At 35.4% G+C, this 15,370-nt stretch overlaps 1 protein-coding gene across 11 annotated transcripts in view; it reads right to left on the bottom strand.

Annotated features, from left to right (window-relative positions):
• LOC105202434 (dystrophin, isoforms A/C/F/G/H) overlaps window positions 1–15,370 on the bottom strand; it is a 508,516-nt gene that overhangs the window by 350,937 nt on the left and 142,209 nt on the right. For all 11 annotated transcript variants that reach the window (XM_039451747.1, XM_039451745.1, XM_039451744.1 and 8 more), the window contains one exon: window positions 7,955–8,060. In XM_039451747.1, the coding sequence (XP_039307681.1) occupies window positions 7,955–8,060 (106 nt within the window). The remainder of the gene's footprint in view (window positions 1–7,954; window positions 8,061–15,370) is intronic.

Here is a 15,370-nt window from a genome sequence, read left to right as displayed (position 1 = left end):
AAATAAAAGCAAATGAAAAATGTGGATAACAATGTCGTCGTTATCGATACCAAATACATTTGAAACCCTTAAAGAAGAAAACAATTTTGTCAGTTTTGTCTCCTCGTTCTTTAACGCGTGTAATGGAGGTGATATAATATCTCTATCAACGATTTTCCATTACGCTTTCCGGGGAACGTCTTCTCCTTCCCTTTTCGTTGGAAAATACCATTTCAAACTCTCATTGGTTACTGTACACGCAATAAATTGTCATGTAAAGAGACAGCCCTATTTTTAAGGAGAAATAAATAATTTTACTTCTTTAGGAAAACTCATTCTCCTCTCCAGGGAGAGAAATCCTATTTATTTTATCGACTTCCAGATAGATTATGAGAATAACCGAAAATGAAGAACATCACGTCCGATGGTTATATTCGCGAAGCCCTCTCTTCTTCATTCACGAGATATCTATGAGAATAACTAATTATTGCAAAGAAACTCAATTTCCGAAACATAACGAACGTCAAAGAGCACACTGCTAGATTGTATAGTTTCCGGACTCGCCATTAAGCAGTCCTTAATTAATTAAATGTCATCTCCAACGTTACTTCACGACACGTACAAATTTCAACGCCGCAATTATACATTGCATCAGACAGTGCAAAACAAGGAATATTCAAACGTTATTTATTTAAATTTACTTTTCCATAACGAGAAATAATTATAATTGAATTCAATATTAATTTAATTTGATAAAAAGAATTAAAAATATTTATGATTTTAAATTTATCGTTTTATGTATCATAAATAATATTGTTTAAAAGCGAACTGGGATTACATTTTACTTGAGAAAGCCAAGAAATGATGGTGCATCACGAGGATAAGTGCAGATGTCCTACAGCGTTATCCTCACACTAATTGGCATAATCGAGCAATTACACAATTAAGCGACTAAGACCCAGGTAATCTGACGTTCGGCTCGCAACTACGTTACACGTAAGTACGTATAATTTGGGCAATATGCAACTCCCTTAAGTCGCTATAGATTCAGAGTAATTGCAAAGTGCCGCGCCGCCGCCTGCCTCGACGACGACAACGACTACGCGACGCAACGTGGCGGACAAGGTACGTACAAGCGGCAAACTTTTGTCTTTGTAGTCTTACCGCGGAAAAGTCGGTCGCTGGATTTTCTGGAAGGCGCTACTGCAGAGAGAGGACATGAAGCGCGACTGGAAAAGGCCACGAGTGCCTCGCAGTCGCGCGCGAACCGCAAGAGCAAAGTCCAGGATTCTGGGACTTATTAGAACGCTCCTCGACGCAAAGAGAGAAAGCGAGAGCGGCCACTCGACGTTACAACGTGTATACCTCGCTTTACAGAAATGTCCAGAAATGTTCGCTGGCTGTTTTTTTTCTTGTTTGCACGTATTTACAGGGTGTCCCGGATCATTCGCCGTTAATTTTTATAACTCGAAAGTATTCGCGAACCAGTTATTCTGATTCATCTCGCGCAAGGATTTTTCTCCATTTTCGTTTGCACGCAAGAAAAGACCTGCGTAAACGCGGTTCTTTCTGACAGAATTTATTCGCAATAGCAATTCACGTGGCAAGCTAAAAAACAGCAATAAGCGCGTTTACGATGAAAAAATAATTACGATTATTTTCCGTAAATTTTACAATATTTATAAAATTGTGTTTATTTCATTGTAACAAATGTTTTATACAAATATAATTCAAATAAACGCATGGATAAAGAAAAAAATTCAAGAGCGAGAAACTTAATAGAACTTTTTTTCCATGATATTTAACAATGCGCATATCGGCAGTTAATTAAGCTCCAAACACAGTACTAAAAAATGCCCTTTGACTTCAAATAAATAATACAAGAAGTACGTAATAGTTTAAAACAATTTTATGTGCGTCAGTATTCTTGTTACTCTCTTTAAATAAATTACTCAAATAATATGCGTACACGAAAAGAAACTTCACGAATGTGAGACACCCTGTACATTACGCTGGCGCTTTCTGGCACTACCGTTTTCTCTCTACACACTCTCTACTAGTCGAAATACGGCAAACGTGCCCGCTCTTTGAAGCGGCGATAAGAACATAGAGTGTAGGAGAACGTAACACGCGCCAAGACAGAAATTACGTTGCTACTCCTCGTGAAACCGAAGATGTTGCCGTACTCCACATGAAAATTATCGTTAAGGCCGTATTACGAAATATTTATTTGTCTCCGGCACATGTTTAAGTCGTTCTTCCTATTTATAGCATATTTTATAGATTACAATCATCCCTTAATTTACGTGGTGTCACTTTTATACGAAAATTTCGTGCGCGCCTGTAAAAAAATCCTCGTATAAACATTGCCAATACGGATTTACCCAACAAAGTTTTTCACTTGACTATTTTCTGCAATTAACGGCATGTCCGCACAAAAGTGTTGTGCATAAATCAAAAGATAAATGTAAATATTATATTTGTCAAACGTACAAGATACTTAACTCGTTAAATCTGTGAAACGCAAAATATGGAAATTAAATTAAATGCATTAAGAGACTGATTAAATTTTGTTACTCTGCGTTTTATTCCATCACGTCACCGAAGCTACTTTTAAAGGAAGGGCAAACACGTATTTAGCTTTTCGCCGAGCCCTTCTTGTTGTCACAAACGCGTTAAAATTGAATAGCCGCTGGCCCGAAACAAGTAGATTGGCTCCGAAGGAATGAACTACCTCACCGATTCTGTATGCTCACAACAGGCTGTTCTATTTTGCAAATGTCTCTAAAAAAATGACACGATACTACATAAATGTTAAAGCCGATTTCATCGGCCCAATACGGTAAGATACGAATTGTCAAAATACAGCCGAAAATCACAACGGAAATATTTATGCAGCAAACGTGTCAGTTTCATCGAATATTTATAGTGTAATCCCAAAACCTGGATTTATTAGTTTAACAATCGTTCATCATACAATCGCGCGCGCGCGCGCTGTATTTTTGGAAGTACATTTCCGTGGTAAAAGTAGCAAACGGAAATCCATTCGTGAAATAACAGTTTCATTTCGTGTTACGCGAACTGGATGAAGCGCGACGACGGAACGTAAAAGCAAATACGAAATTGCAAATGCTAGTAGGGATGGCGATTTCGCGTCATGTTACCACTGAAAATCTCTGAAGAGAAGAGCTCTGGAAAAAAAAAGCTTCGGAAAAGAAAAATAAGATAAGGTTAAAAAAAGAAAAAAAAATTGCTTTAGAAAAAACGCTCGCATCGTTTCGATATCGTTTTCACGTCGTCGCAGCGTCGGATAGAATCAGATCGATAGGGACGCACCGTATCGCAACTGCGTCACGCAATAAGACTAATTGTAAGGCTATTACAGATACGGTTTATCCCTTCAACTTGTAGGCATTAAACCATAATAGGTACCTGCACTGCATACACGCGGACATTGTCCGCTTTGAAGTGTCTCTCGCATACGTTCCTGACATACGGATCAACTAGGACTATCTCGCGCACTCACCATATCATAGTGGTCATACACGCATCTATAACCTGAATGCTGAAATATCGATCTACGCACATACACGAATGCCTGCGATATCTAAACCGCGCGTCTCTAAAGTATAATGCGTTCAATTCAGTTTCAACAAGGGGACATCATATTCAAGATACTATTGTAAAATATTTATTATCTATTATTTAATGTTACGTTATCCACTATGTTATGTGTTATCTCATGTGAGAATTAGAGAGGTACGATAGGATGTAAATCTCTCTAGAAAAATGCATACAGAGCAACATTTTTATATGAAAACAAGATGTTTGTGTAAACATTTAAATGTATGCATAAACCTGTTGCACTAAATCTTTGAGAGAACACTGCGTAAACTGACTGAACAGTGCCAAATATTTGATGAAGAAACGACATGAGCTTATTTTTTTTTTTTCTAAATTCACAATTGCATTACGCAAAAATACATGTCGTATTTCAATAAGAATAAAACACGATAGTAATGCGATAGTAAATCCTATTTTTGAATGGCCAAATCGACGAAGTGATTATAACACGATAGCGCGAATTTTAGTTAGAAAGTATTCCAATTTCAAAATGACAAGAAATGATGTCTGAACGTCGCGAACGGATAGAATGCAATAACGCTCGTAGCGCCGTACTAATTGATCGATTTTAATTTCGAGCAACACTGATAAAGCGAGATTGCGCGTGGGGGGCAACGCGAGGAGGCATCTTCTTCCGTAAAGCCGGCAGGTCTTAACTGCGGAGATAGAAACAGGCGGCGGACTTATCCCGGGACATTTTCCTCCATTTCGTTCTCTCTGCTCGTTCGTCAGGGAAGTCATAGGAGCACCGGTAGTGAATACGGAATTCAACGGAAAGGAATCGATGTGACAACTATGCGTGCTAGTAGGATCTACCTAAGGTAGCTTTCAGAGAATGGAGCGATGTGTGGGAGGTAGACAGCTGGTATGGAAACGATTGAAAGAAAATCGATAAGTCGGTCTTTCGTAGAAAATATCCGCTCGAATGATCGTATAGTTATCGTATAGCTATCGAAAATCCACCCCCTAAAATCTGCTCGAGCGAAAGCTACAATCCCACGCTCTCGAAGCGCGCGTGCCTTTAAATAAATTTTTGCCCGACCTCCTGACAAAAATCGAAGGGCTATGTACTCTCGTAGAGTGGAACGTTTGATAACAACGCTAAACGTCGCGGGCCGGAATCGGTGCCATTTACACCGAGGACTAACGAATACGAAAATCCTGAGACAAATCGATTCCTAAAGCTCCCAGCCGGCGCAAACGTAAATTGCCGAGCTTATTTGGGCAAATTGTAAGAGCCACGCTCTACACCCCGACCCGTAGGTAACGGGTAACGATATTCTGGACCCGGCGGCAGTTAACTCATTATATAGGCGAGATGTATTATGTCTGCACGATATTCTGGATTTATGAGCTAAGCACTGAATGAAATATGTAAACGTATGCGTTGGAGATTATACTGTGTTGAGCTATCGCGAGTTTGGGAAATCGGCAATTTATCAGTAGTTATCTTACAAAGTTACGTTAGATAACAAATTTATTGAAAAGTAAATTGACGCGTTGCATACTGTATATATATATATAAATAAAAGTGCATAAGAAGTCATCGGAGGGCGAATGAATATTAAAAGCACAATTGGACAATTCACCGAGTAGATGTAAATGTCGCATAAAATAAAATACAGTTTTATTCTTTTTTATTTTGTTTTTTTAGATTCAGCAAATGAGACTCGCGATTCGACAGCGGTGCATCGCATATGCATTCTGAGACGCATAAATCTACACCGATTAGAAGGGACTAAAACGCCGTAGGAGCTGAGAGAATACCGACAACTTCGCCAGGCAATTCCAAGACGGCGTGAGTTAACGGCACTTAAAGCAGCTCTACCAGCGTATAGCCGGGGATGAGCGTGGCAATCTATGCAGGTGAAATGTGCGGATGGTAGCGTGTTCCGTATGTTTCGTGCTCGTAATTAAAGTCCGGCAGGCAACGGCAACACTCCACGGTATAAACCTCCATGATAACCAGCTTATTAAGAAAAATACTCGTGAAATATCCATGAAAACACGATTAAGCCCTTCGATACACCGACTGTTCGCGACAATCTGTTTTCCTGAGAAAAAGCATTTCAATAAACTGTTTATTATATTAGTAACTCATGAAATATCATTGGTTAGTGATATTTCGTAATCAGTTTATTGGTACACTTTATCAGTCTTTTTTTATCAAGAATTTTCTACCATCTCACAAAGAGTTACGTATGTACGACAAAAGGTATACAAGATGTATACAGAAAGACAAAATTGTTTAAATAAAGTCTTAACGATGTTTAATTACATTTCGTTAACGACATTAATTACACTTTTTGCGTATTTATATTTAATATACGGAGAGTGTAAAAAATATACAGATAAATAGTATTTATCTAAACAACACGCGGCGTATTTAAATTTAAAAAGGATGAAAAAAATGCACACGTTACGCTGCAACGAGGATCAATCTCGCGTGTTGAGCCATTTCAAGTCCCGAAGGTAGACACGCTACCACCGTTAATCTATGGTCAAAGGCAAAAATTTACTCTGCAAGTCGCTAACGAATGATTAGCAGCGTGATAAGCTTCGTCCACTAAAAAAACTTAAGTGAGATCAATGTGATTTATTAATACGTGCGAGTTTAAAACATTATTTTCTTTGGCTAATATTTAAATTTTTCGATTGTTTTATTTCGTTTTTTTCTTTTTAGAAAAATTTTTAACATAATCCAATAAAATTGAAAACATATAAATATCAAAATAACAGCAAAAAATATATGAAAAACATTAAAAATGTAACAACAATAAAGTTTCGTAAAAATTAAAAAAAATATTATTTTATAGTTTATAGATTATTTGGAAATTTAATCCTAAACCGATATATTTGGATAATTACTTAAAATTAATAATCCAATGTATGTACTATAGAAGAATATAATGAGAAGAGACATCCCCAAGCTCCTCAGTTTCACAAAAGACGAATGCGGAAAGCAAATCTAGTTATAATGCGCCGTAGAAGACGCGTCTGACGAACACTGCAATGCTAATATAGAACGAACAATACCCAATGGAGGAAGAGAACATTTCAGGAGATTTGAAATGATCAGCGGCTTCTCAAGTAGTTTTCTCCCTTGACTTCAAATTGCATTCTATTCATGCGACATTTAAGAATTTGTATAAGCGCGACAAAACTTTTAAATTAATTAATTGGTTGTTCAAAAATATACGAATATTGCAAATTATTAATGTAATTGTAACGATTTCGTTATACAGTTAAATCTCGTTATATATTTCATAATAAAATATATCTGCGTAGTACATGCAGCTACGCACTGGCCGTCGAATTTTGCATATCAAAAGATTAATATACAATTAAATAACCTCACAAATTATGAAAAGTTTGCAGTTAAAATCGTGTTAATGCCTTCGTGAATTGTACTAGCGTTCGGTGCTCGATGATAAATCAGTGTACGACAAATTAACTTCAAAACGATTTGCAGACCAAATTCATACATCGATCGGCAGATACTGCAATTTATTGCAGTCTTCGGATGAGCAATCAAAGCGCCGATAATTAAACTTCTAAACTTCGCCCGATTGCAGAAAGTGCCACGCAGGCAGGATCGCTTCTCCAGTATCAATTATGACGACAGAAACTTATTAAATCCATTAGATCACAATGCACTTTTCGAGTACTTTCCGTGAAAATATTTTCATTATTCATTAAAAAAAAAATCTTCGCCTAACGATTAATGGCAAACCAAATTACACCTTTCAAATTTGAAAATAACAATCTTAGAACTTGTAATTCTCACAATTTATATATATTAATAACGTAAAATATCAGATTAAAGAATAATATTTTCAAAAATAATAGAAATATATTTTTAAACTAATGTTCGATTATTAAAGAAATCTACTCTCTAAAATTTTCTCGAACAAGTTACAATCTAGCTTTAATAAAGTAATATGTGCGCGTATCAAGATGCTAATATAAATGTTTATAGCCCTCATTTTATTCATTTGTAACAAACGTTTGATTAATAGTAAACCAGAAAAATTCGCTGTATATTTATTTCCAAGAAAGAAGCCAACTCAACAACAGTTTTGCCGTCTTATTTTAATAATCGAAGCATAAGATGCAATATTTTGCAATGATATATATCAACGATAATATGTAGGAAGATAGAAACGTTCAACGTGTGTCTAAAAGTAGCATAGTTGTCTTTATGCATAAATCTTCTGTATCTTCAAAGAACATTTTCCATTTAATGTATAAAAAACATATAACAAAATGAGACCTGTTCATCGTCGATACACAAGGCAGACTTTAAAATTGTTACGCGATCTTGAGAAATACACAATTGTAAAATACTTACCTTTGCCATGCAACTGTTGTCGATTCGTGTCGGCGCGCAAGTTCTCGGCCGTGTGAACCAGCTCGTCCAATTGCGGTTTCTTTTGCTCCAGCTCCCGCAAGACGTTCTGCAATATAAATCAAAATGGCACGGGCATTATTACGCGGTTCTAGTCCGGTTAATAATCGCCGCGGTAAGATGCGGTAACTAATGCGAAACCGTGGCACTTGCATCGGGCAAGTGTTCGCCGCATGCAACGGTGACGCAGCGCGTAGCCCATAATCGATGGCAGCGTCGAAACTGCTACAAATTGCAACCTAACGGCTGGAAGTCAGACCGCTCGGACACACGCACATTCTTCGTCCGAAAGTTCAACGCGCTGGTTAAAAGCACGCGCAAGCTCCCGAGAGACATCGACCGTTCACATGCTTTTCACTCGAACTTCGTAATTTCTGCAAATCGAGTCAATTTCCCGCTTCATGATACATTAATTACCGACATAGAAAGTAATCGATTTATCGTATATTGCACATGATGCATACTTGCGTGCTTTCAACGTAACACTGCAATTTTTATATAATATAGATGACACAAAAATTTTAGAAGCGTTTGCCAACAAAAATATCAAACGGCTTTAATGCAACAGAAAGTCTACAATTTCTTCTGCTTAAAGAAAAAAAAATTGTTCCGTATAAATTGGCAGTATAAAAAAGTTCTATGAAAATGTTACCTCTTACTACCCCCTTTCTGTTGCATGATAACGGAAGTCGAAAGTACAAGCTTCTTAAAGAGTGGTAATATCTTCACGTAATATATTCCACGAAACATACAGGTCGATCACCTGTTTTTGCCGTGCTACTGTAGCTACCTTTTGCTGCACGAACCTATCGATCGCTTGTAGGCTTTCGACGTACCGAACTCTATTCTCCGAGCGGTTCGTTGTAGCAACCCCTACACGACCTTTCAGAATAGATACAATATATAGATCACTATCATCAACATCCGATGTAAGCTAATTAACATGTAATCTCATCTTAAAATTAGATGTTAGACAGATGGAAGATGTACTTGGAGTTACATACAATGTAGCAATATTGTGCAAAATTATTGATTTTAGAATGGAGCATGTAAAACCCAACTCTGCAGTGTATATAAAAGAAGTATTCAAAATTAATTCGTGTGTGTGTAAATCACTTGTAAAAAGTTTTGTTAAACCTCCTTCTATTTTCACGCAAAAATACACATCTTTAATTTAAAAGCTTCAGGATTCCTTTATATCCTAATAAAACACGATAACGTCGAGATGAGAAAATGTTTATAGGCGCTGTCGGTTTCGCAAGAGGATTATGATAACAATAACTATGTTAAGTCTCGCTAATCCACGTCTGAATAAAAGGATACTGAATGATTGTCTTCCCGCACAAGTGCTTCAAGTCTTAATCCGATTCTCCCGCTTGATTGCTGATAGAATTAATTTTCGCGATATTCGCCAAGCATGAAACGTCCATTAGATACGATCTTCGTTACGTTTCTTTTCCAATATCGCCACCAAGAAAAAAAAACTAAATCTCAACGAACAAAGTGCTTCGAAAGATATTAATACCACTTCTGCTTATCTATATAAATCCAATAATCACTTCTTTCATTTCTAAAATTGAGAAATGCGTTTTTAATCAACAATTAATGTATCAAATTCAGGTTATAAAAGTTCCTGAAGATTTTATCTTATTCTTGGTAGATTCATTCAATTCCGCTAAAGCCTAGGATCTTCTCGGATCTGTCGCGGGCGTATATAATATATAATATAACCGCACTATGTGTCTGTATGTGTGTGTGAATGCACAAATTAGTTGGTTCTCGGAAAACTGCCAGATTAACTTGTTAATCTGACTAATTCACTTTGTCCGCTAACTTTATAATCGTACGCCTAACTTCGGTATTAAATACAAATCTTTTCCCGTCCAATGTGTGAAGGAATACCATTCTTTTAGCAGATGAGATCATTACTCTGTTACCGTTTCCATCTATTATTTTATTTCAGAGAGGGCCGTATCCTTTTTCTGCGTTTTAACAAATGCAATTGACAGAAAGTATAAAACGTTGTAATAACGGCAATCATCGCGATTGTGATAACGCCATCTATATTCAAATACCGGATTAATATTCTATGACATAATAAAAAAGAACCGTTAATCCACTTAGCGGTACTTTTACTTCCGCTTCCTATGTAAAGTGGAGTTATTTACATCCCTCTGACATAATCGATCGCGCGTTACTTCCGTGTCACCAACCGCTCGGAAAGCTGAATATACGCTCGCTCTCCAAAAAGTTCCACCTAGGTTAATAGGAGGTATGACACATGCAATTTTCTTATACACCTTCGTAAAATATTGAAAAATCTCGGGTTTAGAATGATAAGTTTTGTTTCAAGTTTACATGTACATTGTACAAATATGACAGCGGACAAACGCCATACAAATATTTGAACAAGGAAGCTCACATCTTATGCAATAACTTGGAAGTGGAGGTTTCCAAGTTTTTGGCATCCACATTTTTCCTTTAACTATTTTTATCATTTCCTTCGTATTTATGTATCATTCTCATAGTCATAAAACGAAAGAGACTGCCAGCTCAGATCGAAGAGTGACCGTAGGACACAGATAGGACACGTTAACCGAGCACTCCACTCCAATCCATTCAAATAGCATGAGCCAATGGCCTGACACATTTCCATTCCCCAGCAGTAACCAATGGAAATCCCGTAGGATTGAATTCGATGAAACAGAAGCCGCGAGAATTTCATCGGATATCCGGTATCCCGGGCTATTGTGAGCGTTACCGTTTACGTTGGAAAGAATAAAAACTAAAAGTAGCCGTAAAGGTTTTTGCGCTTTCTCCAAACGTGAGAAATCACTCCTGGCTTCGTGTCAATCTCAAAATCTTGCATAAAAATGACATCGGTTAATTTAGCAAGTTAACGTTAATATTATATTGAATCATAACGTGCCATAATATAACGGTGCGTCTTAGGGTGCGCTGCACTGAATAACGTACCAAGCTGTGTTATTGCTTCTTAATAGCGTAAGCTGTTGATCTTCATCTGCATATATTACCGCATAATTTCGTAGCAATTCTGATAGAAGAGCGATATGAAAGCTGCATGTGGCAGACATTATTAAGCATTATTGTTTCTGATATAAATAAATTATAATTAATGCGGTATTTGTTCCACCGTAAGAGCAAAATATCATCAAAAAACCGCTGATGAATATATATTACATCTTATATTGGAAATTTAATCAACTAACAAAGTTAATATCGCCCGGGAATGAAATATTCAGATAACAATCAAATTTTATTTCACGGCTTTCATATGTACCTATTATTGAATATTTAATTATTTTATCTAATTTATGTAATTGAGTTGTCGATAATTCCTTGTAAACAAAACATTAAATTTATTTTAAGATGGTATAAGAAATATTTCTTAAAGCATCTATGAAAGACTATATTATGAAAGACAAACATTGTGTTTGTGAATAAAACATTAAAACTTTAAGATGATACAAGAAATATTTCTTAAAATATCTACATACTTTATGAAAGAAAAACATGTTTGTGTGCTCTTATAATATCTGTCGAAGTCTACTAAAATAATTTGTACTTGACATTCCGCCACATTCGCAATGAATTTACTGTTATATCAACTAGCGCCGAATTAAGCGACGTTATACAAGATAACTCTGCTAATTTCCCCTTAACGACACTTTCCTTCATCTCCCATCGGGCATGTTAAACTTCATATACCGGCAATTAAGTTTTAATCTTCGCAGAATGACTTCGATGTAACCTGCCAGAAAGTGAATAATATGAGATGCGAGTTCAACAACTCGAATTCAATTCACAAAATACAGCATGTGAATGAGCTTTGCGCAATGCTACAAAGCTTAAAATACAAACAATACTTTAATCTAATGTACCTGAAACATTTTAAATAATCATTGAACGCGAAAAAGGCATATTTAAAGCGCAATAAAACTTTAGACATGTACGCAGTGCAATTCGCGCGAGGATATTGACATTTGTCAATGCGTAATGAAAACCTGATGTAAAGAAGATAACAAAGTAAAAAACGCAAGAAATAGAAATAATAAGAAAAGCAACAATATCAAAAAGAGAAAAAAAGAATAATAAGAAACGCAATGATATCAAAGAAAGAAAAAAAAAAATCTATAAATTAATATACACAAACATGATAGTGCATTATACCAAACATGCTGTTAACATATTAAATACATATTCTAATTGTTTAATAACATTACTATCATATTATCAATTGTTTAATATTATTATATATTTAATAATATTATGTTACAATGTATTTTGTAATATATTCTTTTTACTGTTTTATAACATTATAATCGTTTTCGTTGTATTTTCCTCATTATATTATAATCGTATAAGCGCTATTTCTGCTTCTGTAAATTGTAAAATCTTTTTAAAAATCTGTGGCAATAATATTCTAGCCGTATTCTTTTCCGATCACCTTTTAAAACGCTTTTAAACAATTATCTCGTGGTATTAGAGCATAATTAAGAAGCTTCAAGTTTTGCGATTTCATTGAATATGTACAATATTTTGACATATTTTAGTAATAGAGTAATTATGACAATATGCAAAAATGTGACAATACTGTTACGAGCAAAAAGGGGTACTTGTTTACTCGCGCTCTCACTCCGGAAAAGAACTAGACTTCTTTATCAAACACAAAATCACTTTAATTGTTAACCACCAAACACGACCATATCATCACACACCAAACTCCAAAATCACAGACAGCTCATTTTTTTAATAAACAAGGCCGTTGTCAAGGAGAACGCTTCACGGCCTTATTCACACCGCAGCTCGAACTCGCCTCGCAGGGACGGCTCGGCTCGTAACAATACTAATACCACAAGAATTCCCCAAAAACGTTGGGATCGGTAAAAACCCAAATACGAAGGGTTAAAAGGTAAAAGTTCACAGCTTAAAGAATAATAGCCCGTGAAATGTCTCGTATAAATATACACTTCATGTATAAAAAAAAAAGTACATATTTCACGCAAAATGGCAAGTGCCGCTTATAAATAGATGAACCAAACACCATTCGTCGAAGAAAATTGGACACGAATAAAACTTTTGACGTCCCATTTAACGTAATCCGAAATGTTTCCGCAGAGAAGCAATTTATTGGGAAATAAGTAGAAAATTCAACACAAAACTTGGCGTCCCCTAATGTCCCAACAACGTACATAAACCAAATTGCTTACAACGACTGTAGACATTTCGAGAAAATTATATTTGTTATTCGTATTGTAAAAAAAACCTTTACGGCTATTGGCAGCAACAAATTCGCGATAAAATTTACATAAAATATATGTAACATAGGCATACCCAAGAGAACACAAATAAACTTTACAAGACGCCTTACAATAAAAAAAACTACAATTTCTCTTCTCAAGTTTACACACAGAGAATTTTCTCAAAATTTACTCTAAAAATTATGATAGTCGTAAGACAGTATTGTATTTCGAATTTTATGTAAGTTTCTCTGGTTACTAATTTCTACTATACACATTTTATATTTTAGCACAATAAAATATAAAATATGTTCAATTATTTCTATTAAGCTGTATAGTAAAATTTTTAACATATGATAAGCATATGTAATATCTTATATAAATTTTACAATAAAACATATTTTCAATCTGACTTAATCGCTCGTGATAATTTTGTTATGCAACATGGTAAATTTATCGGCGTTTGTTTACTTATAAATAGACAATATATAACGCTATATAATAATGAATGATATAATGGAGCATGTAAAACAAGAGATTCATGATCCAGAAGTTCCGACTTCTCAAATCCTATTAAGGCACATTTTTCACAAATTGATACACATATAGAACATTAAATACACAGTCATATAAAAACAAATTTCATATATTATTATATATCATTGTATAAAAATTTTTTTTTAATAAAAAAATTTGTCTTAGAACGTTTTACATTTTTAAGAAGCAATTTATAAAACGTCTATTGTATACTTCAAAAATTTCTATCGTTACTCATAATATTTGATAAGTTGTCAAGTTATCTTAAACTTATCACCACAAGGTAAAATTTGTAGCAAATTTTTTTACGATAAAATGAAAAAAATTCTTCCCGCATAAATTCTCAACGTACAAACGCGTGTAAAACCCATTTATATACGTTGACCGACTTAAATCTAAAAAAATGGTAAAACTTGGTAAAATAATACAAAAATAATCGTATAATTTAAGAGAAATGCATCTCAGTTTTCGACTTGAGAATATATGACTAGTTAGAGTCGTCGGCAGTAGTTGGTAGGATAACTTCTCCAACTATGAAATATTCCCTCATAAGCGACCCGATGCATCTTACTCGGTAATGTCGTTCATTATCCAGACTGCAACGACCACAGTAAGATGCAAAATTTACTCGATCAATTCATACATTGTTTGATGTAACGAAAGCACGGAAAATACGGCACAAATTTTTTTTTGTCAAATGTTAAATCTATATCTTTGTTCAGAGCGATACAATCCCGACATAATCTTCAATCATATTTTTCTGTTGCTTTCCACGGCAGCGTAATTAACAAAGAAAAACAAGACCGTACGTTTCAGGAAACTGAAAAATCGCGACTGCAAAAAACACGAGTAAACGCAAAAAAAGTCGGGTAGCGTTATGTAACCTGAACAAGGAAGGGCAAGATATCGGACGGCGCCGTGGCAGAAACCGTTACTTTTCTAAAGAAAATAAAAGTGCGCTAACGGAAAAAGAAGATGGAAAAGCCGGGAAAAGAGAAATGATTGCACAACAGAGGGTATCTCGCCGAGCTGACTTACGGACGACCAACGAAAAATTTCACTGCACCTTCATTTCCTTCGTATGTTTATCCGTGACGTTACCTCGTCGTCGGCGATTTTAGTATAAAATATTTCTGTGAAGATCGTAAATTGTTCTCTCGCTCAAAGCGCAAGCGTCTTGTTTCCGCACGATGATAAGGAAAATTCGAGCGTGCCTCAAACGACACTATTACGGTATCGTTGTGAACAAAGAGAGAGAGAGAGAGAGAGAGAGAGAAAGAGAGAGAAGAGCAAAGGGATATAAAATTATTGAACAGCATTGAACGCTTCGAATATTTCTTGAAAGAACATATCGATAGCAAAGCGGCATATCTTTTTCCCTCAGCTGTTATTCGATCGAAAACGATATCTTTTACACAACGTTTTTTTGTTAAGGGTGACAATCCGGATATAGTTACCAACCGGAACTGGCACAATATACAGTTATATAGATACGATTTTATATATAAAAAAATCTATACAATTTTATATGTAATATAAAAACTATTTACACTATAAATAA

The sequence above is a fragment of the Solenopsis invicta genome, chromosome 7 (genome assembly GCF_016802725.1).
Source record: "Solenopsis invicta isolate M01_SB chromosome 7, UNIL_Sinv_3.0, whole genome shotgun sequence".
NCBI classification, from domain to species: Eukaryota; Metazoa; Arthropoda; class Insecta; order Hymenoptera; family Formicidae; genus Solenopsis; species Solenopsis invicta.
This window is presented reverse-complemented; position numbering and strand designations above follow the sequence as displayed.